We start from the raw sequence: 21,695 nt of genomic DNA on the forward strand, positions 1-21,695 counted from the left end.
ACTTTTCTTCATCTTCTGCAGAACACAAAAGGAAATATTCCAGAGAATATTGGCAAAACATTGATTATCATTGTAAGAAAAGAACAATCAAAATACATTATTTTGTGCTCCACAATAATGAAGATGGGTAGCCTACATGATGACAGAATTTGAATTAGCCTTTAACACTGCATTTGTATTATTCTGTACTTTTTGCTTTTGTGCCGTTTGAATAATACAAATGTCCAAAAAAAAAAAAAAAAAAAAATATATATATATATATATATATATATATATATATATCTTAATCACTAATGTTACACATTTATGTGCCCCCTGCCATAAGACATAAGATGTTGTCATTGATCTCACTGTGCAGTTGCATCACAGACGTCATTGTTGAATTATCCTGAAGTGAGAAATGCATCTGTGTGCTGCACGCGCTGGAAGAGAGACAGAACCTGTGGGAGGGGACATGTGTATCACGAGCTCGCACATGCTCCTGTGTTTCGCCTACCAATTCCACATCATTATGCACAGTGTTCCTGCGAGTGAACGAGCTCACTGACACTACGATCCAACACACCTTCATCTCATGTGGATCTGCCCGCGTTCTGAGAGAACTGAGAGCTGGCCAGAACCCTAGCTTTGCGCTTTGCGCGACTCATTCTTTTATTCGTCTGACTTCATGGGATGTGGTTTTAACCCGAAACGGTTTAAAGACATTCAAATCGTCGACACATTGTCTGTTATACGCTTGGAGACAATGTTTTAAAGCAAACATTGGCGCGCGCGCTTCTCTTTAAATGAGCTCAGATTGGAGAGGCACTGGGAAGCAAAGCACGGAACTAAGTTAAACTACGAAAGTGAGTATTTCGATTCATTTTTATTGACTTTAATTGCTGCATGATTGTTTTGTTGATATTTCAAGATTTACATTTTATTGACGCGCTTTTGACAGTTCGCCTGTTTTCAGTGTAATTCCGAGGAGTTTTAACATCTGTAACCAGGTGTTGTTGTTTTTCTGCTATGTCTCATGCTTTTGTATAATATTCCCATATTCGTCTGCTTCAAATTAAAGTAGTTTAAAAACCTACTATTTGTCCCAAAACTGTGTAAGTTCATGTCGAGTACAAAGATGCTATACCTCACTACTGATTAAAACAGTCATTTGTTACTGTTTAGTTATTTTGTTTATTGTAGTCATATGCCTACATTTCACTTGATTATTATGCCATTTCGCCACCCTCATTTTATTTTGAATTGAACTATTTCAATTCATATAATTACAATTAAAACATTTTAATTCAGCCAGCATATACAGCTTGGAAACAAATATCAAATTGATATAGTATGTTAGCAAGGTTAAATCATAACAGTGTGGAAAATGTATACACTTTTTGTGTAACCTCTTTGGGTATTTGAGAAGTGTTTAAATCCTCAGTCTGGTCAGCAGTGTGGGTTTTCTTTTTTTTTTTTGTTAGATGTTATTTAGCAAATTCAACACAATTCAGATGAGACAAGTTCTGGCATCTGATATTTATCTGTCTTGAAATTTTACTTAATCTAAGTGCTTGCTAAGTGCTGCTTTTGTTTGACTGGGCATCCCAGCTCACGTTGTTGTTGTTGTTGTTGTTTTTTGTTGTTTTTTTGTCCTGTAAATCCTTTATATTTCTACACATACACATTTCTGATTGGTTGAACTGGTGACTAACTGGCTTTAAGTGTTTCCATTTATTTCATTGGCACTTCCCTTCCTCAGCTGGTGAAGGACCCCTTCTTTGCCCAAGGGTGCTCAGTTATATTTCCAGCTCTTTACATCATGACAACACTGGTTGTCTGATGACGATACACGGAAATGCACAGTTAATCCTTTACTAATGACTATCCTGAGCTATAACATAAGGCCTCAGTTGCATAAATAGCCATTATGTTAAGACGGTGTCTTAAGAACTAGTGTGAACAACTAGCAGTTAGTCAAGGGACAATCAGACATACTTTTCGGTATCAAATTAGACCAATCTACGTTTTTATGTAACTGACATGAAAAAGATATGAAATGAAAAATTGATGACTAACTTGTAAGACTAGTCTTAGCATTAAGCCAGTATTAGGCCTTAGTTCAATTAGGACATTTATGTATCTTTAATAAACATGCCTTAGAAAAAAAACATTACTGGTGTGCATTTTGAGACAAAACAATGGCAATGACATATTTTTAAGATATGTCAGTGCAAGTTGCTTTCAGTTCAAACAGCTCAAACAAGCATGCAAGGTATAAGCCTTATCTGTGAAACTGGGGGTAAATGCAGAAGTCACTTTTACAATTGTAAGAGCCTCCAAAAAGAATCAGGCACTTGTGAAATATATACTATAATATAATGAATTATTTGCAAATGTTTGAAAATTATGACATTTCAAATGTTTTACAAATCAAATGTCATTAGAATACTCAGATATTTTTGAATAACCGTGACGTTTATCGATTTTTCTACATGTGGTTCACAGCTGTCTTCTGAAACATGGGACTTTCTCTATCAGAATTGCATGTATGCCTAAATAATTGACATGCATGAATGATTAATTCAGACATAAACCTGAGCATGGTTTTTATGGGAGTACAGGAGCCGACTGTTTGTCACTCACGCTTCTAGGAGGCTATTGAATAAATCATCGTTCTCGAACTGACAGGGAATGAGCCTTGGGAATGGTGAGCTCATCAAACCCTGTTTGTCATATTAATGTTTTTAAAAAGGCAAAGTCTCACCAGACCTACAGGCAAATTTAGTTGTTGTTTTTTCTTCCCTTGCCAGTGCAGTGGCATATGTTGGGTGCACATTGTTTCAAAGGCGAACAACATCCAGCCGCTATGAGGTCTACCACTAAATCTTTTATGAGGTGTATTAGGATGCTGCTTAGATGGCATTTTGGGACATACAGGGGAATGCTTATATTTAAATTTCTTCAGTCTTGGATTGGATTTGGCATATTATCTTAGAACTTGACTGAAATTATGTCTACTAAAGACAAGTGCAGTTATTTACTGCTAATATAAGGGTAGTTTGAGAGAGATTTGAGCATTTCAGATGCATCATAAAAAATTAAAAGTTTGAGAAATGCAGAGAGAGAGGGAGAGAGAGAGAGAGAGAGAGAGAGAGAGAGAGGGAGAGGGTATTGTTTTAAGGAATAGTTGAACCAAAAATTCTGTCTTAATTTATTGACCCTTGTGTTTTTCCAAACCTGTATGACTTAATTTCTTCTGTGAATCATGAAAGAATATATTTTGCATCTCTGTGTTTTTTGTCCATACTGTCAATGAGGTCCAATTGAATCGTTTTGGTTCCCACTGACTGTTATTGTATGGATATAAACAGTTTAAAAAAAAAAAACTTCTTTTGTGTTCTGATGAAGAAAAATAGTCAATAAAGATGGTCTCAAATCAAATTGCAATTTTACTTTCTTAGACCCGAATTGGTTTAGAGCAGAGGTGTCCAAACTCAGTCCTGGAGGGCCACTGTCCAGCAGAGTTGAGCTCTAGCCTGCCTCAACACCCCTTCCTGGAAGTTTCTAGAATGCCTAGTAAGACCTTGATTATCTGGTTCAGGTGTGTTTAACTGGGGTTGGAGCTAAACTCTGCAGGACAGTGGCCCTCCAGGAGCAGGATTGGACATCCCTGGTTTAGAGCAACATAGTAAATGATGACAGAATTCTCATTTTGAACAATGTCTTTGAAGCAATCCCTTCATTTTGTGCCACTTATTACCAGAAATAAACTCCATACTTTCCGCATAAATTAACTCATGTAAACCTCTTGACTTTGTTCACCCAGCATTTTTTTTCCTCGCAGGAACCAAATATCTTTCCCACATGTTTTCATTTTTTAAGCACACTGATGCACAGCTCTGATTACAGCACTTAAAGACAATCACATACTGTAACAAAGACTTGCATCGTTCGTGAAACAACAGAGACTAGGTCTGCAATACAATGAGGTCCATAAATGCATATTTGCTTTAAAGTAGGTTGTGCAACTAACCCAAAGTTGCATTAGTTTTCTCTCAAAAGGCAGTGTGATGGAAATGCTCAGGGAAAACTGTGATACTTCGTCTGTTTCCCCACATATAGCCATCAGGATATTTGACATCAGCAGTGGAGATAGACTCAAGCGGTGCTGCTTTTGTTTGGCTGGGCATCCCGGCTCACATTGTTGTTGTTTTTTTGCTTGTGTCAAGGTCAACTCAGGGTGAGATGCGCTGCCCATTTCCTCTAACGTGCGTCGAGTCTCACTTATGGAGATCACAGCTCCATTACAATGTAGCACAAACCCCAAGGTGTCTGTGAACTTAAGTGAGACATGGTTACACTCTTAGTGTGAACTCTGTTTGAGAGAACAGAGGGACTGTTGGGTGATTTAAAAGGTGGAATATTTAAAATTCAAGTCTTTTATAGTGTTAGCTGTAGAATTCATGACAGAAATGTGCTTTATCTTTATTTAATAATGTGTTTAAAATTGCTCCCGTGCATGTGCAATAAATTGGTATATTGAAATTGTCAAAGACATAATGAGAAATATAAGTTTATCCCATCATAGCCTCAGTTGATTACTATTTGAATGGAGACAAGCGTCATTCTTTAAGGTAATCATTTTCGCCTCAGGCTAAAAGAGACCCATAGCACTTCATAAATGTAATGGATTACCTTCCGGCTCCATAGATTAATGAGGAAACTGTAAGGCCCTGTTCAGGTTCTTTTAAGCGCTCTTTTAGTCATTTGAGACTAAATGGAGACATAGAATGTAACCCAAGGCTGTAATTAAACTCAAAATGAAACAGGACAAGCAGTTTTCCCAGAGGACATCCCTTACCCAAAGGAAATCCAAGGCTCAAACTTTTTCAAATGGGTCTCAGAAGAGAGGGAAAAATACCCTAGTTAAAGGAGAACTCCGGTCAATTTTAACATTGAGCTATTTTTTTTGTACATTTGGAGTGCTGTCAATACAGAGAACAACGACAAAAATCGGTGTTGCCTACACCGAGTTATTCTATTTTTAAAATTTGCACCCTATTGACTTCAATGGGGCAAGTAGCAAGCCTGCTTTTTAGCCTCTTAACATCCTTTAAGTGTCATTACAAGTGCACAGAAAATGTGAGTGATTCCTTCCGAGTGAACACGGGTGAATCTGACTGCAGTAGATGTTAGAGATATTAATAAAAATGAAGTTAATTCAGCCAGCGCTCATACCTCTGTTTGCATCCTGTTTTCGGTGGAAGGCCATAGTAATCGATTGTCGAGTTCACGCGCATAGGTTTAGTGCCTATGATCACGCGCGTGAACTCGACAATCGATTACTATGGCCTTCCACCGAAAACAGGATGTAAACAGAGGTATGAGCGCTGGCTGAATTAACTTCATTTTTATTAATATCTCTAACATTTAAGTCAATTTTTCACTCGGAAGGAATCACTCACATTTTCTGTGCACTTGTAATGACACATCAAGGATGTTAAGAGGCTAAAAAGCAGGCTTACTACTTGCCCCATTGAAGTCAATAGGGTGCAAATTTTAAAAATAGAATAACTCGGTGTAGGCAACACCGATTTTTGTCGTTGTTCTCTGTATTGACAGCACTCCAAATGTACAAAAAAATGAGCTCAATGTTAAAATTGACCGGAGTTCTCCTTTAAAGGGATAGTTCACCCCAAACTTAAAATTCTGTCATCATTTATTAACCAATATATTTTTTTTTCTTCACACATTAAAAATCAGTGGGGTCCAATGTTGTTTTGTGCCATCGAAGAAAGACTTGGCTGAACTATCCCTTTAAAGATTTTGATTTAGCTTTCTTCTCATTTATTGAAAGCTACATAAGATGATATGTATGAAATTATGTTGTCCGAACCCTTATCTACTCTACACGAGTGGAGTGGCATCAGTGAACCAAAAGCTTTGTAAATGCAGGTCTATTTTTGGGCCGTGTCGGACGGCTCTCTCCTCTCCACTCGCTTGTGTGTATCTGTTGTTTTGCAGAGAATAGACAGCTGCCAGATACAAGCAAATAATTTTATCGCTTGAGATGAAGATGCCCTCCGTTGCTGATAAAAGGGCTTTGTAAATAGACAAGTGCATAATGAGAGACCATCTCCATTCTGACAGCGTATATGATGGAAAATTTTCCCTCCTGCTTTTTATCCCTCCTGCCTTATTTTGAACTGACTGTATGTGGATGTTATTTAGTTTTTCACTGTAGTTCTACTTAAATATTATATAGGATTTACACAACCGTTCAAACGTCTGGGGTCAGTAAGTTTTGTAAGTCAATTAAACTTTTGCTCACCAAGGCTGCATTCAGTTGATCAAAAATACAGTAAAAACAGTACTTTTGTGAAATATTATTACAGTTTAAAATAATTGTCTTTTTTAAAATATATTTTCAGATCTAATTTATTTATGTGATGCAAAACTGAATTTTCAGCATCATTACTTCAGTCTTCAGTGTCACATGATCCTTCAGAAATTATTCTAATGCTGATTTAATCCTCAAGAAACATTTCTTATTATTATCAATGTTGAAAACAGTTATGCTGCTTAATATTTTTGTGGAAACTGAAACGTTTGAACAATATTGTATATAGATTTGATTGCTAAAAAATTAGAACCTCATTTATTTTCAAGCATATTTTTTTCTACCAAATTGATACAGTGTAAAATAATTATTGTTAGTTTAACTTAAAAAAGTAAGTAACCTGGTTGCCTTAATTTTTAAGTTAATTGAAATAAAAAAATTGAGTTAATACAAGAGATTGGTTTAATCAACAGAAACTCAAAATATTGTTATCTGAACCATGAAAAATGATCTAAGTTGTTTTGACAAAAGAAACAATTTTGTGATAAATTATAAAAATATATTTTTACATTGTATAACTTTTCTTGGACTTTATTCAGAGTAGATGCCATATTTAATTTGTTGTGAATGAAAACAAGGCTCAACATACAGTCCATTCAGTAGGCTGTACTGTCTTAAAGATGAAGTGTGCAATTTCATTGCAAAATTATGCAATGTAATGTATGCAATTCAGTTTTAATAATCCATACACCTGTAGCAGCAGATGACTATTATTCTGTTGCGCGGAACTGAGGAAGTTCTGATGATGGCACGGTTTGATCTTTGGTTGACCAATCAGTGGAAAGGGCCGTTTCATTCCCGCCCACATGTAGAGATCAAATATTCAAGCTGTTTATCTATTTTGGTTTTATTGTATTTCCATTTGGTGCTTTAGAACCATTAGAAGTGTGATGAAAACGAAAACGAAAATAAGAAAAAACTAGAGCTTCAGTGGTTTGACATATCAAAGGTTATGAAATCCAATTTAATGTCCAGGCAAGCTTCCAGAGCATCAGACCTTTCCTCATGTCAGCATTAGCAAAGGTTGAAGAGTCGTCAGTGGATGCATGTAGCATGTAGTGCAGTTTAATACTTGAATACACACAGGACATCCATGATGCAATTAGACCACAGCTAAATGTTGAACTCAAGGTGAACTCTCCAGGCATCATTGGCAATGATGATCCAGTCTATCTCAGAAACAGAGGGATTATGTAAAAATTGTTCAAAAGGTAATTATGCAAATGGTGGGAGCAGTCAGTGAGTTAGTGTTATATGCCACTGCTCTGCAGTCCCCAAGTGTTGGATGGGTCTGCAATAGAAAAGCCTGTTTTTGCCCTTGAGGTAGTCAGAGGCTTTTTCACCACTGATTGTAGATCATAAAGCAAGTGAAGTAAGACTTTTCACATTTAAACAACGGTGGATTGCGTGAAGGTCAGAGCCTGTGGCGGAGATCAGTCTAAGCCATCTCAATGGATCTTTCCTCGAGCACTGTGCAATGGATTTCAGCATTATAGTCATTTTTATGTCTTCTCCGTCTGGCATTTTTTAATGAAGGTCACGGTAAAACTGTCTCGGAAACTTTTTACCATGCAATTTTTTTTGTTGCTATTTGAATGTGTTTTATGTATAGGTTTTATTGTTTTACTCTTATCTCAGACCCAGACTTTGATATATATATATATGTGTGTGTGTTCTTTTTGAAAAATCAGAACAAACATTTAAATAAAACATAAGTAAAACATTTAATATTTATTGCGCTTAAATTATTTATATACATTTTTTAGACAACCAATGTATACACAACCACATTCTCGACAAACCTGCACTGAATGAATGGATCACATTGGACCACTAGCTGTCTGCCACCTCATATAATGTGAGAGCCACAGTGAACTGTATAATCATGACAGGTTTAGTTTACTCACGGAGATGGAGAAATTATTTGCGTTTAGCTCCAAAAGGCACGCAGCTCAAACGTACTCTTTGCACTCGGTTACTAAGCATTTACAGTCCTTGTTGGTTCTCTGATGGATGAACTCACGTCTCGATTTTACTTGATTATTTAACGCACTCACTAAGCGGCGCTGCCATACTATCCACTAGTATCTGCTCTAGAGTTTTGTGTGAATTGTGAAACACGACCGGGGATTAGGGATGAATATATACAGTGTTTAATTGACGTAATCGATAATGTCAACACATCGTTCCAGCCCAGTAGAGATTCAAGTCATAATGAAACCATGATCAAAAAGACGCAAAGTGCTTCAATCTCTCCCGGCTTGTCATGGTTGTTCGCTCTGCTCCGTCTCAGTGAGAGGCACAGAGGAACAAGAGTGCTCTCCTGCTGCTCACTCCAGTTGGTGATATTTTACAATGACCCCTGGTGATATCCAGTGTTCCTGTTTGTGATGATGCACCAGTTTAGGCAGAGTGACAGTGGCACAGTTGTGGCCGAGCTGCAAGATGTAGCTATGGCAGAGAGGACAGTGTCCTGGTTAATTCAGCCCTGGGGTTCTGATTTGCTGAAACCTGACGAAGTTTGGCATTTTCTGCACTTTTAGTGGTACATGAAAGCATAATGAAATTAGTCGAAATATTTAATCAGCGAACATGCAAGTGACAGAAGATGAATTGCTTTGTAAATGTCCGGTGATCCAGTTCAGATGAAATCAGTTTGTGTTTGTGTTGACTTTAGGATAAGCTACAGACAATGAAAAGCAGGAAGCATTGCTGCTGTCTCTGCAGTTTGGTCAACCCTAGCGTCTGTGTCTGCCCACAGCACTTATTCAATTATATGGCAAAGCCTCTTTAATGGTATCGGACTCATTGTTCCAGTATATGAAATTCCACACTAAAGTTCTGGTAAAGCCTGGGTTTGTGTGCTGTTTGGAATTAAATTAAGAATCCCAATTTAATTTCCTGGATTTCATTTGATTTTAAAATGAGGTAGAAGACAGAGTTGCAAGTTTGCAACTCAAATTTGAAAGTAAGTTCAATTAAAATGAATAGAAATTCAACTGTAACTGTAATAGTTAGTCAATATATAGGTTACACTACCATTGAAAAGTTTGGCATCAGATTTTTTTTTTTTAAAGCTACACTTTGTAGGATTTTCTCCCATCTAGCGGTGAAATCGTTTATGACTACCAAGTACCAACTGAATATTACTTTCTAGCCCCTCCCATTCCAAGGGCGTTTTAACTCCTACGGTGGCCGTATTATTTCAAATCTGCCGGCAGTCGCGAGTAATCTCCCTCTCGCATTCGTCACGGTGCCACTGAGTGTAAAAATGCGAAAGGCGAAGCTTGAATTTCCAGGTATGTCCCTCTTTGGCTAATGTATTTTCAAGATGGAGGCGCAAAATGGCTTCCGCCATTCGAGGAACTCGCTCGTATGTATTCTAGATGGCAGATTCTACGCTTACGAGAATACTTGATTAGTTGGTATAAGTATTTACACATTAATGAGCACATATTATTTTGAAAGAATTATTTATTACACATATTATTTTGATTTGCTAAGAATCAACTTAAAAAATTACACTGTGTAGCTTTAAAGAAATTAATATTGTTATTAAGTGACGCACAGTAAAGCCATTGTTACAAAAATGTATCACGGTTTTCCAACACTGATAGAAATGTTTTTAAACACCAAATCAGCATATGAGCTTTGCCATCACAGGATAAATAAAACACATTTATAAAGATATTCAAATACAAAACAATTTATTTTAAATTATAACCATATTTTTAAATATTACTGTTTTTACTGTTTTTGTTTTTATCAAATTAATGCAGCCTTAAATTAGAGACTTCTTTACTGACCACAAACTTTTGAATGGCAAAATATTTATTTGTATTTAGTTCATCATATTGAAACATAAATAAACTTTTAAATATTATAACATATTTTAAGGGATAGAAATTTCTGTCTTCAATTACTCACCCTCATGTTTTTATAGGTGAATCAAAAGCCTATATTCAATCTGTTCAAGTCTAAAAAAGCCTAAATTCATAAAATGACCGTGTCTCTTAAGAAAAATTGGACTTAACTACTCAATTCCTATGGATTAGTTTTACAATCTCTTTATGAACTTTTGGAAGTGTCAAAAGTGTCAGTTGCGTATCTGTCAACAAACGGACAGAAATTGCTCATATTTCATTAAAAAGATCTTCATTTGTGTTCCTAAGATGGACGAAAGTCTTATGGGTTTGGAATAACATTAGGGTGAGTAATTGATGACAGAACTTTAATTTTTTGGGTGAACTAACCCTTTAATATTTTTATATACAACAGTTACAGAGATTTTTCAGTGACTCTTTTACCAGGTTACATCGATATGGCAATGCGTGGCAGTTTTGATTGTGATTTTTTTTTTTTTTATTCAATTACTCAACTGATTCATTCAGGAATGAAACAAGTGACTGCATCTGAAATCGCATACTCTCTTGAGGAGGTACTTACTGTATTTTGAATAAGTACAATGAGTGCTAAAAAAATATGTTCTAGATAGTATGAATATGTGTAGTATGAATGTAATTCGGATGTAATACATTCACCATGTTGTCATTATCATGTGACCTACCAGCGCAATTGTGTCGCTTCACTGCCATTCACAAATCCGCTCCCGTGGCCTCATGGGATAGTAAAGTGTCCATTATACATAGTTCTTTTGTCGTATACTGTTTTTCGCCTACTATTCAGTAGGAAAGAATGCGATTTCGGATGCAACCACTGTCTTTTTGAGTGAGTCACTGAATCATTCATGTAACCGATTCATTCAAAAACACTTTCTGAATTCATAACGACAAACTACTCTTACTATTTTTAGTAAGAGTGTATTGCAGTTATAGTGAGAGTAGTATGCTCACATGCAGTTCCGAATTCAGCCACTGATTCATTCAGGAACACCGTCTTTGAATCATTCACTCAAATCATTCATTGAAAACCATTGTTTCAATCAGTAACACCTCTACTATTTGTTGCTTGGAGATGAAATGGGTAATTATGCTGTAGTTTGTTTATCATTGGAGGAGCAAAAATAGCAAGTAACCAGCAAAATAACTTTTTATCGCTTGAAGGATACATTGAAAATATTCAGCAACATGTATTGAGTTTGTTTATGGTCCTGCTATTGTAAATAGGGACGATTTGTCTTCTTGGCTCCTAAAGATATTTGTTATACACCTTTTAATCTTGCACAGGAAATTTGTCATGCCACAATAATGGAAAAACAACCAAGTCAAGATATTAGCACTGCATAAATAATTAATTAGTTCACACAATAAATCATTTCACATTGCTTTAGTTTATCTGCATTTGAATTATGTCACTTTCTCTCCCTCTATCCTCTCTCTCTCTCTGGACCCGTGTATGTATGTCTGATTCATATCTGATACATGATACATACATATGTCGGATCTCCTAGTGGGTGCCGTCTGTCCCCATCTATCACAGCCTGCCTTGCTCCATGTTCCCCATGGAGCCCACCATCATTAATATTGCTTTCACTTGTGTGCTATGAAGAAACCCACTGGTACTCGCCCGCACCTGCTGTCGGTGCTGTTGGGTGATGCTTGGGCAGAGAGTTGCAGTGTCACTGGAGACCTGTGAGCTAATGGCTAACTTGTGGTAACAGATGTGGAATTCTGCAGTCAGTGAACAAGATCAATAATGTGGAAATAAAGCGTTATACGGATTTGTAAGAGAGATGAGGCTAATACAAAATCGTGTACAGGGTTCTCTTACGAGAGTCCTCTCGTACTGCGTTTTATCAAAGCGCTACGGGAAAAGTCTTTTCACGAAACACTGAAGCAAAAAATTATCCTTTAATTTTCATATATGTAAAACGCGTTGCGGCAGCAGCAGACAGCTATGGCGAGACGGCTTGCTCGCTCATTGGCTGCTCTGCGGCAACTGCTTAAGCCTATCGAGCGAGGCCTGGGATGACATCAGGCCAATGAGGGCGCTTCGCGCCCTCCTCGCCACTTCCCGCCGAAACGGGCGTGGCTTACCTCTATAAAAGGAGCTCGAGAAGGCTGACTCACTTGATTTTAATCTCTTCAGCGAAGCGCACGCATCGCTGGATCACGGAAGCAGCGTCGTTGAAGCAAGCACATCAGCGGGACGAGCCCTCGAAGCCGCTGGCCAACGCCGCCTTCTACAGCCGTACCTGCTGCGCTTTCCGACGCCTATATCCTTTTCATATTATTGCTTTTCTGTGTGTGTGTGTGTGTGTTCTTCGCAACACTCACCCCTAAGAGAGCTGCGTCTTTTTCAAGATGCCTTCCTGCGGCTCGTGCCGAGCCCCACTCACCGAGGGAGACAAGCACGTCATCTGTGTTTCCTGCCTGGGTGAGGACCATGCAGCGCTCGCGCTCGCTGACGGCGGATGCCCTCACTGCGAGCTTTTGCCGATGGTGACTCTGAGGACTCGCCTGGCATCCTTTTCCAAGCCTGCATTCACCGCCGCGATGCCGCGCCGTAAAAAGCGCCGCTCGCAGCGGGTCCCGGAACCCGCTCCAGCCCGACCAAGCTCGCCGGTTCGCCCGCCAGCTTCACCGGCCTCTCTCGAATCACTTCCTGATGCTCAGCGCCCGCAGTCTGCCGCCGCTTCATCAGAGGAAGTCGGTTCAGAGGCCGCGTCGGGGGAGAAGGATTCCTGCTCTCTGCTAGCTTCAGGCAGCGAGGATTGGGCGAGCTTTGAGGATCTCGCGCCTCCTGCCCGCAAGCCCTCAACGAGAGCCAACATTGAGACGGAGCTCATGCGGGTACTCGCACTGGCCGCGGCGAGCCTCGGCCTCGAGTGGTCTGCACCGGAGCCCCCCTCTCGAACCCGGCTGGATGGTAGTTTCCTCCCTGGTGAGCGCACTTCTCCGGAATCTAAGCCCGCTCCTTTTCTTCCTGAGTTACACGAAGAAGTTGCGAAGGCTTGGAACGCGCCCTACTCTGCGCGGACGCGCTCATCTGTGTCACCCGCATTTTCCTCTCTGGATAATGCCAGTGACCGAGGCTACCTCTCTCTTCCGCCGGTGGAACAGGCGATAGCGACCCACCTTTGCCCGCCCTCTGCTGGACGGCGGACTAAACCGGTGTTGCCTTCCAAAGCCTGCCGCATGACGTCGACGCTGCTCGCGCGAATCTTCTCCGCCGCTGGGCAGGCCGCGTCATCGCTACACACCATGGCTACGCTGCAGATTTACCAGGGTGATCTCCTCCGTAAGCTGGACGAGATGGGACCTGACGCTATCTGCATCGCGGATTTAAGGAGCGCTTCAGATCTCACGCTCCGAGCTACTAAAGCCGCCGCACAAGCCATGGGACGGTGTATGGCTTCCGCCACTGTCGCTGAGAGGCACTTATGGCTGACGCTCACGGAGATGGCCGATTCCGAGCGCACTGCGTTTCTCGATGCCCCGCTGTCTTCCACCGGCCTTTTTGGTTCTTCTCTCTCCGAGTTCGTGGAGAGATTTACCGAGGCCCAGAAAGCGTCTCAAGCCTTCAAGCACTTCCTACCGAAGCGCTCCGGTTCTGCAGCGGTTCGTGACAAACGGACCCCGCGGAGCTCTCAGCCTCAGCCCCCGCCTTCGGCCGCCTCTTCGCAGCAGCCACAACAGCGCAGCTCGAGGCCCCGCTCTCGGTCCAGCGCCCGGCGCCCCTCTTCGCGCGGGCCGCGATCGAGGGTTGTGGTAAAACCGGAAGTGCCGAAGAAGTCCTAGCAAGCCTGGGAAAGCGCAGGTGTGTGAGTCCCGTTGCGGCCGGCCTCCCACCCAAGCGCCCCGCTGTTTCAGTCCCAAGGTTTGCGACTGTTCCAGTGTTTTCTGCAGAGAGCAAGCCTGCACTGCCGCCCGCTTGCCTGCACGCAAAAGCCGTTCTCACGGCTACCCAGATAAATCTCGAAAAGAGTGTGTTTTCTGGTGTCCCGGCCACGGCCGATGGTGCTATAAATGTAGTCTCGATGCCCACTCCTCAGTGCCCATCACTACACATAAGCACAGCCCTACACGTAGGGCCCGCGCACATAAAATCGACTCAGGTCGGTTGCGCTTCCAGCATAGTGAGAGTGCCCACTTCCCAGTGCCCACGAACACTATGTCTAACACATCACAGGCTCTCTGTAAAAACGAGAACTGTGAGCGCGCGCTCTGCTCAGGCAGACGCCGCGCCCAAAGCAGTAAATGTGCCCGCTCCCAGCCCACATCTACTCGCTCACATGGGTCCTATGAGACTTTCTCAGTCCTCCCTCACTCAGCTAAGCACTGTAGTAAGGTCGAGGACGAGCGTCTCGCCCGCTGTATTAAGCGCGCGCCCCGCCTCAAATGCCACAGGCATAACGCCTATGTTTGTATCCCCCGAAGCACCTCTGTCGCACGGCGATCAGAGTGCGCTCCGTATCCAGCCCCTAGCCAGCCATGCAGAAGCATGGGCAGCGCTCCCAGGGGTTTCGGACTGGGTGCTAGGCATTATAAAGAGAGGCTTCTCGCTACAGTTTTGTCGACGCCCTCCCCGCTACGGTCTCGTTGGAAGTAGCTCACCTACTTCGAGCCGAAATATCAAAACTGATAAGCAAAGGGGCGATAGAGCGCGTTCCCCCAGCTCTAAGCGAAGGAGGGCTATACAGCAGATACTTTCTAGTCCCCAAAAAGGACGGCGGTATCAGACCCATACTGGATCTAAGACGGTTGAACAGAGTATTGGTGAAACGCAGTTTCAAAATGCTCACAACCAGCATAATTCTCGCGCATGTTCGCCGAGAAGACTGGTTCATGTCAATAGATCTGAAGGACGCGTATTTTCAAATACAAATAGCGTCACACCACAGGCGATACTTGAGATTCGCCTTCGAGGGTCAGACATACCAGTATACAGTCCTGCCATTCGGCTTGTCCCTAGCACCCCGTACATTTACGAAATGCATGGACGCAGCGCTCGCTCCTCTCAGACTCAGAGGCATGCGAGTGCTGAACTATTTGGACGACTGGTTGATCCTAGCTCAATCACGATCACAGCTCGTGGAGCACAGAACCATTTTACTCGATCACCTCGAGAATCTTGGTATCACAGTCAACTGGACAAAGAGTTCATTGAACCCCAGTCAAACGATTTTGTTTCTGGGCGTCGTTCTGGACTCACAGTCTATGACAGCGCGGCTGTCACTACAGCGCGTGTTGATCATTCAGCGCGCGGCGAGGTCTTTCCGCCGCGGCGCTGTCACCCCGCTCAGGAAGTTTCAAAAGATGCTGGGTCTCATGGCTTCAGCATCGTCAGTTCTCCGGCTGGGCTTGCTCCGCATGCGCCCGCTGCAGTTCTGGTTGAAAACGCGGGTACCGCGCAGAGCGTGGGCGACCGGTCGATTACGCCTCAAGGTCGATCAGAGCTGTGTTTCAGCCCTGGCGCCTTGGACGGCGGACGACTGGTACCAATCAGGTGTAAGCCTGGGGACTTCCTCGAGAGTGAGGATGGTGTCGACAGACGCATCCACCTCGGGATGGGGAGCTCTGCTCGAGGGCAGACCGTTCTTCGGCCTGTGGTCGGAACGAGAAAAGCTCCTACACATAAACTGCCTAGAAATGCTGGCAGTGCACAACGCGATGACACGTTTTTGTCCCCGCATCAAGGACGAACACGTCATAGTCCGTTCGGACAACATGGCTGTGGTGTCCTACATAAATCGCCAGGGCGGTCTGAAATCCATATCCCTGTACAGGCTGGCGAAACGCCTCCTACTATGGGCTCAGCACAACTTACGCTCGCTGAGAGCAGTGCATGTACCTGGGCTTCAGAATGTGGGCCCAGACAGACTGTCCAGGAACAATGTTCCCCCGGGCGAATGGTCTCTACACCCACAAACAGTCCGGCTGTTGTGGGAGAGATTCGGCAGAGCGGAGGTGGACCTTTTCGCGTCCCGCGAAAACGCGCACTGCCCCGCGTTCTTTTCAAAGACCGACAGCGCGCTGTCCCGGAGGTGGCCGCGCTGCCCGTTATACGCTTTTCCCCCCGTCTCCCTCCTGCCACAGGTGCTGGAACGGGTCAGGGAAACGAAATGCCCAGTCCTGCTTGTAGCTCCGTTCTGGGAGAACCAAACATGGTTCCCAGTTCTGATGCAGTTGGCAGATATCGCTCCATGGCCGCTGCCGTTGAGGAGAGATCTCCTCTCGCAGGCCGGGGGCTCGATTTGGCACCCACACCCGGAACTGTGGTCCCTTCATGTGTGGGTGCTCAACGGATACCCGTTGGTCTCACAGAGGGAGTCGTGAATACCATCACTCAGGCTAGAGCACCGTCGACACGGCGGCTTTATGCTTCGAAGTGGTCGGTTTTCTCCGGCTGGTGTGCAGCTCGGAGCATTTCACCCCTCGAATGTGAGGTAACGGAGGTTCTCTCCTTCCTACAAGAGCTGTTGGATAAGGGCAGATCCCCTTCCACGCTCAAAGTGTATGTGGCGGCTATTTCAGCGTTCTTTGGTTCAACGCTGGGTCAGTCGCTGGGAAGGAATGATTTAGTCATCCGCTTCCTCAGGGGAGCTAGGAGACTGAATCCACCCAGACCTCCTTCAGTTCCTTTGTGGGACCTTTCTACGGTCCTAGCGGCCATGAAAGGTGCCCCTTTCGAGCCTATCCAGTCTATTAGCCTCAAACATTTGTCTATCAAAACAGTGTTTTTGATGGCTCTCGCTTCAGTGAAGCGCATAGGCGACCTGCACGCGCTCTCTGTGAGCCCGGCGTGCTTGGAGTTTGGTCCTAATGACTCTAAAGTCATACTCAAACCTAAGCATGGCTATGTGCCGAAATCCCTCAACACGCCTTTTCGGGCTCAGGTTATATCCCTGGCTGCCCTGCCGGCATCGAGTGAGGAAGGGGACTCGAGTTTTCTTTGCCCTGTTAGGGCTTTAAGAGCTTATATGTCCCGCTCTGCTGTCTTCAGACAGACAGAGCAGCTCTTTGTCTCGTTCAGCGGACGTTCCAAAGGAATGGCTGTTTCGAAACAAAGTCTATCCAGATGGATAGTTGACGCCATAGCGCTGGCTTATACTGCCAAGGGCATTCCATGCCCTTTGGGAGTCAGAGCGCACTCTACGAGAAGCGTTGCTTCTTCGTGGGCTTGGTCCAGCGGGATTTCCCTACAGGATATATGTACGGCGGCAGGTTGGGCCTCGCCGTCTACATTTATCAGGTTTTATAACCTAGAGGTTCCCGCCTTGCAGGCTAAGCTTTTGTCGGTGTAATCTGTTCAGCCGTCTAATCAGACCGCTGAAACTCATGCGCTATGCGCTACCGACTATCTTGGGCAGAACTGTGTAAGACCTACATTTTCCACATTAGTTCAGGTTCCCTACCCTGTCTATGTGATGATTATACTTGCGTCTGTGGACATGTTTTTCTACGACGCTAAAATTTAGGGATTTAAGGCTCTCACCCTTATTCCCTGACTCTGTGTGAGTCAATCTGGTGATTATGCACTGTATGCCTGAAAAAGCTTCCGGTGATCAGTGTTTTTATCCCAGCACGCACGGCGTTTTGCAAGGGGTTCCCGTAGCGTTTTGATAAAACGCAGTACGAGAGGACTCTCGTAAGAGAACGTACTCGGTTACTAACGTAACCTCGGTTCTCTCTAGAAGAGGGAACGAGTACTGCGTTCTCTGCCGTGCGTACGGTTCACTCTGGTTCGCTTCGGCGATCAAAATCAAGTGAGTCAGCCTTCTCGAGCTCCTTTTATAGAGGTAAGCCACGCCCGTTTCGGCGGGAAGTGGCGAGGAGGGCGCGAAGCGCCCTCATTGGCCTGATGTCATCCCAGGCCTCGCTCGATAGGCTTAAGCAGTTGCCGCAGAGCAGCCAATGAGCGAGCAAGCCGTCTCGCCATAGCTGTCTGCTGCTGCCGCAACGCGTTTTACATATATGAAAATTAAAGGATAATTTTTTGCTTCAGTGTTTCGTGAAAAGAGACTTTTCCCGTAGCGTTTTGATAAAACGCAGTACTCGTTCCCTCTTCTAGAGAGAACCGAGGTTACGTTAGTAACTGAGTACGTTTTGTAGCCTTTTCTTTAAGATAGATAAATGTTGACTGTCAAGTCATTGGACTTCGAATATGTGATGATTATTATTTTTGTATGCTAAATACTCATGGTAAAGCCCCTTCTGAATAGACTGTGGTGGTTTAGCCCTAGTCTGGGCTGGTGGACCAGCATAGCCGTTCTGTTCACCAACAAAATATTGCCGTTAAGTTATAAAAAGCTTATTTCTGAATGTTCAATGCATCCAGTTTTTTAAATGATTAAAAAGCATTTTTTTTTTTTTTTTTTTTTTGGTTCTGTGAACATCATGTGCCAACATTTTAAGAACATTATTAAAGACCAGATAACTGAACAAATGTTGTATTAACGTTACTGGAAGAAAATGTTTTCATAACTTTGAGAGAACCTTGGCTGAACATTCTGAGAACGTTCCGTGTTAGCTGGGATGGTCTTTGTGGTTAGTGAATTCTTGCAATTTAAGCTGAAGCCGGTGTGGAAACCAGTATCCCATGCTGCAAATAAAAATATACATAAAAATTCCTTAACACTGTAAAGCAACAAGCTTAAGGCACATTTGTCTCACCATTTGTGGTAAGTTACTCCAATCTTTGCTCTCCATTACGAGTTTAACCGACTAGCTGTCATGTTTGCTTTTAATAGTTGGAGAGCTCCAGCTACTGTGTTGGATTGGTGACGACGTCTACGGCTTCCGGGCCATGAGTAGTTTTAAGGGCCAGGATGTGGAAAAACAGGGCATCAAGCTGCCAAAAAAATGGATTGATTCCAAAGACAAAGTAAGTTCAGTTATCACATTTACTGTTCTTTAATGTTGTTTTACATGTGTGAATGTTGGGAAAGCTACTTTGGAACTGTTGCTTGCTAAGCTACAAGATACTCATAGTTTACAGTAGTTCAGTTACAGTCAATTTAACGAATTTAACTTTGTAAAGATTGGGGTTGGGAAGTCTTTTATGCTGACCAAGGCTGCATTTATTTGATCAAATATCCAGACAGACAAATAATTTTACAATTACAATTTTAAAGAACTAATTTAAATATATTTTATTTTAAAATGTAATTTATTCCTGTAATGCAAAGCTGAATTTTCAGCATCATTACTCCAGTCTTCAGTGTCACATGATCCTTCAGAAATCATTCTAATATGCTGATTTGCTGCGCAAGAAACAGCTCTTTTTATTCTGAATTTTGAAAACAGTTGTACCGATTGATATTTTTATGGAAACTGAATTTTTTTCAGGATTCTTTGATAAATAGAAAGTTCAAAAGAACAGTAATTATTTGAAATAATAATAATAAACGGAGCAATTCCAAGATGATCCTCGCACCATTGGTGCTTGGGCCCTAATAAAAATCTTTTAACATTAGAAATTAATTTTTTTGTCACTTTTGATCAATTTAATGCATCATTGCTGAAAAAAAAACAAAAAAAAAAACATACTTAAACAGTAGCGTCACTACTTCAAGTTAGTAACTCACCAACACTGATATTGACTGTTCTGCGTTTAAGTTTTGTTAACCATATTTTGATTCTGCTACGGTTTATTTTTTCTTTTAGCCTATCTTGAAATGTTTCTTTTTTTCTTCTTTTTCTATTCTTGCTGTATTCAATCGCACATGACTGTAGATCCCCACAGACCGTACGATGGTTGTCAGGGGAGGAGGAGATGCTTCCGGTCCTGCAGGAGGTTCGCTGAAGAAACGGCGCCAGCGTTACGTGGAAAAGGACGGCAAGTGCAATGTCCACCATGGAAACGTGCGCGAAACCTACCGTTACCTGACGGACATCTTCACCACGCTTGTGGACTTAAAGTGGCGCTTCAATCTGCTGGTCTTCACGCTGGTCTACACCACCACCTGGGTGTTTTTTGGCCTCATTTGGTGGCTCATCGCCTACATCCGTGGAGATCTGGACCATACTGATGACAACGAGTGGACGCCTTGTGTGAATAACATCAATGGCTTCGTCTCTGCGTTCCTTTTTTCCATCGAGACTGAGACCACCATTGGTTATGGGTATCGCGTCATAACGGACAAATGCCCCGAGGGCATCCTCCTGCTTCTGGTGCAGGCCATCTTGGGCTCCATCGTCAATGCTTTCATGGTGGGTTGCATGTTTGTAAAAATCTCACAGCCAAAGAAACGCGCCGAAACACTCATGTTTTCCAACACAGCTGTGATATCCGTGCGGGACAGCAAGTTGTGTTTGATGTTCCGTGTCGGTGACTTGCGAAACTCACACATAGTGGAGGCCTCCATTAGGGCCAAGCTCATCCGCTCTAAACAGACCAAGGAAGGAGAGTTCATCCCCCTAAACCAGACGGACATTAATGTGGGCTTTGACACGGGGGACGATCGACTGTTTCTGGTGTCACCGCTGATCATTTGCCATGAGATCAACAAGAACAGCCCCTTCTGGAACATCTCTCAGGGGCAACTGGCACGAGAAGAGTTTGAAATAGTGGTAATCCTGGAAGGAATGGTAGAGGCCACAGGTGAGTATAGAAAACAGAGAATGAAAGAGCGAGGGTAACTAGAACAATGAGTTTTGTTCCCCTGCTGGCAAATATCATAACTACAACATTATGCAGGCAAAACAACATGTTTCTCTTGACTGGCATTCAAAAGTAGTAATGTATTGAAGTTAAAAAGCAATATTTAAATTACAAATATTTGAATATTAAAGTAGATGTAAGAACCAATTCTTAATTTAAAAATGTGAAAAAAATTTTTTTTTATTTATTTAAAGGTGCATTATGCAACTTTTCATGTTAAAAATACCCGTTTTTCTAACCCATACATGCTTAAACAATTGCCTGATGGGCTGAATGAGCCCTTCTCTGATCACTGCGATTGCCTCTATAATCCTGTACAGTAAAATAAATAAGAGGGATTCGGGCCGAATTTGAGACTGGGCGTGACGTCATGCGCGTTCAGTTGCAGTGTTGCAGTTTCATTTGTCGCCAGAGGGGGGCATAGTTCTGCAAAAACTCAGAGACTTGCGTTATGCACCTTTAAAATGTACATTTTTACATCATCTAATACAATATTAAAATTCCAAAAATGAAAGTTGTCATTTAAAACCTGTATGACTGTCCGTGTCCGTGTTCAATGAATCTGTCGATTCAGTTCACAAAAAAACAAACCATTTATTAATGAATAAGAATGATCTAGTTAAACTCTCTGATCTGGTTGCAGTTGTTGAATGATATGAAAACATTCACAATGCTTGGAATATAGCATCAGCATGCGAGTCGTTTTTATGACAATCTTATGGTGCTTTTGGGTCCTTTGAGTAGCTTG

The 21,695-nt window shown here is 42.4% G+C and overlaps 1 protein-coding gene across 1 annotated transcript in view; it reads left to right on the top strand.

Moving 5' to 3' along the window:
- The first annotated feature begins 412 nt into the window (after nucleotides 1–412).
- kcnj21 (potassium inwardly rectifying channel subfamily J member 21) overlaps nucleotides 413–21,695 on the top strand; it is a 29,588-nt gene continuing 8,305 nt past the window's right edge. The window contains exons 1-3 of the mRNA XM_081387948.1: nucleotides 413–845; nucleotides 19,035–19,168; nucleotides 20,020–20,887. Coding sequence (XP_081244074.1) covers nucleotides 19,091–19,168; nucleotides 20,020–20,887 — 946 coding nt within the window. The 5' untranslated portion in view covers nucleotides 413–845; nucleotides 19,035–19,090. The remainder of the gene's footprint in view (nucleotides 846–19,034; nucleotides 19,169–20,019; nucleotides 20,888–21,695) is intronic.

This window comes from Scardinius erythrophthalmus (assembly GCF_964197995.2).
Source record: "Scardinius erythrophthalmus genome assembly, chromosome: 16".
Classification (NCBI taxonomy): domain Eukaryota; kingdom Metazoa; phylum Chordata; class Actinopteri; order Cypriniformes; family Leuciscidae; genus Scardinius; species Scardinius erythrophthalmus.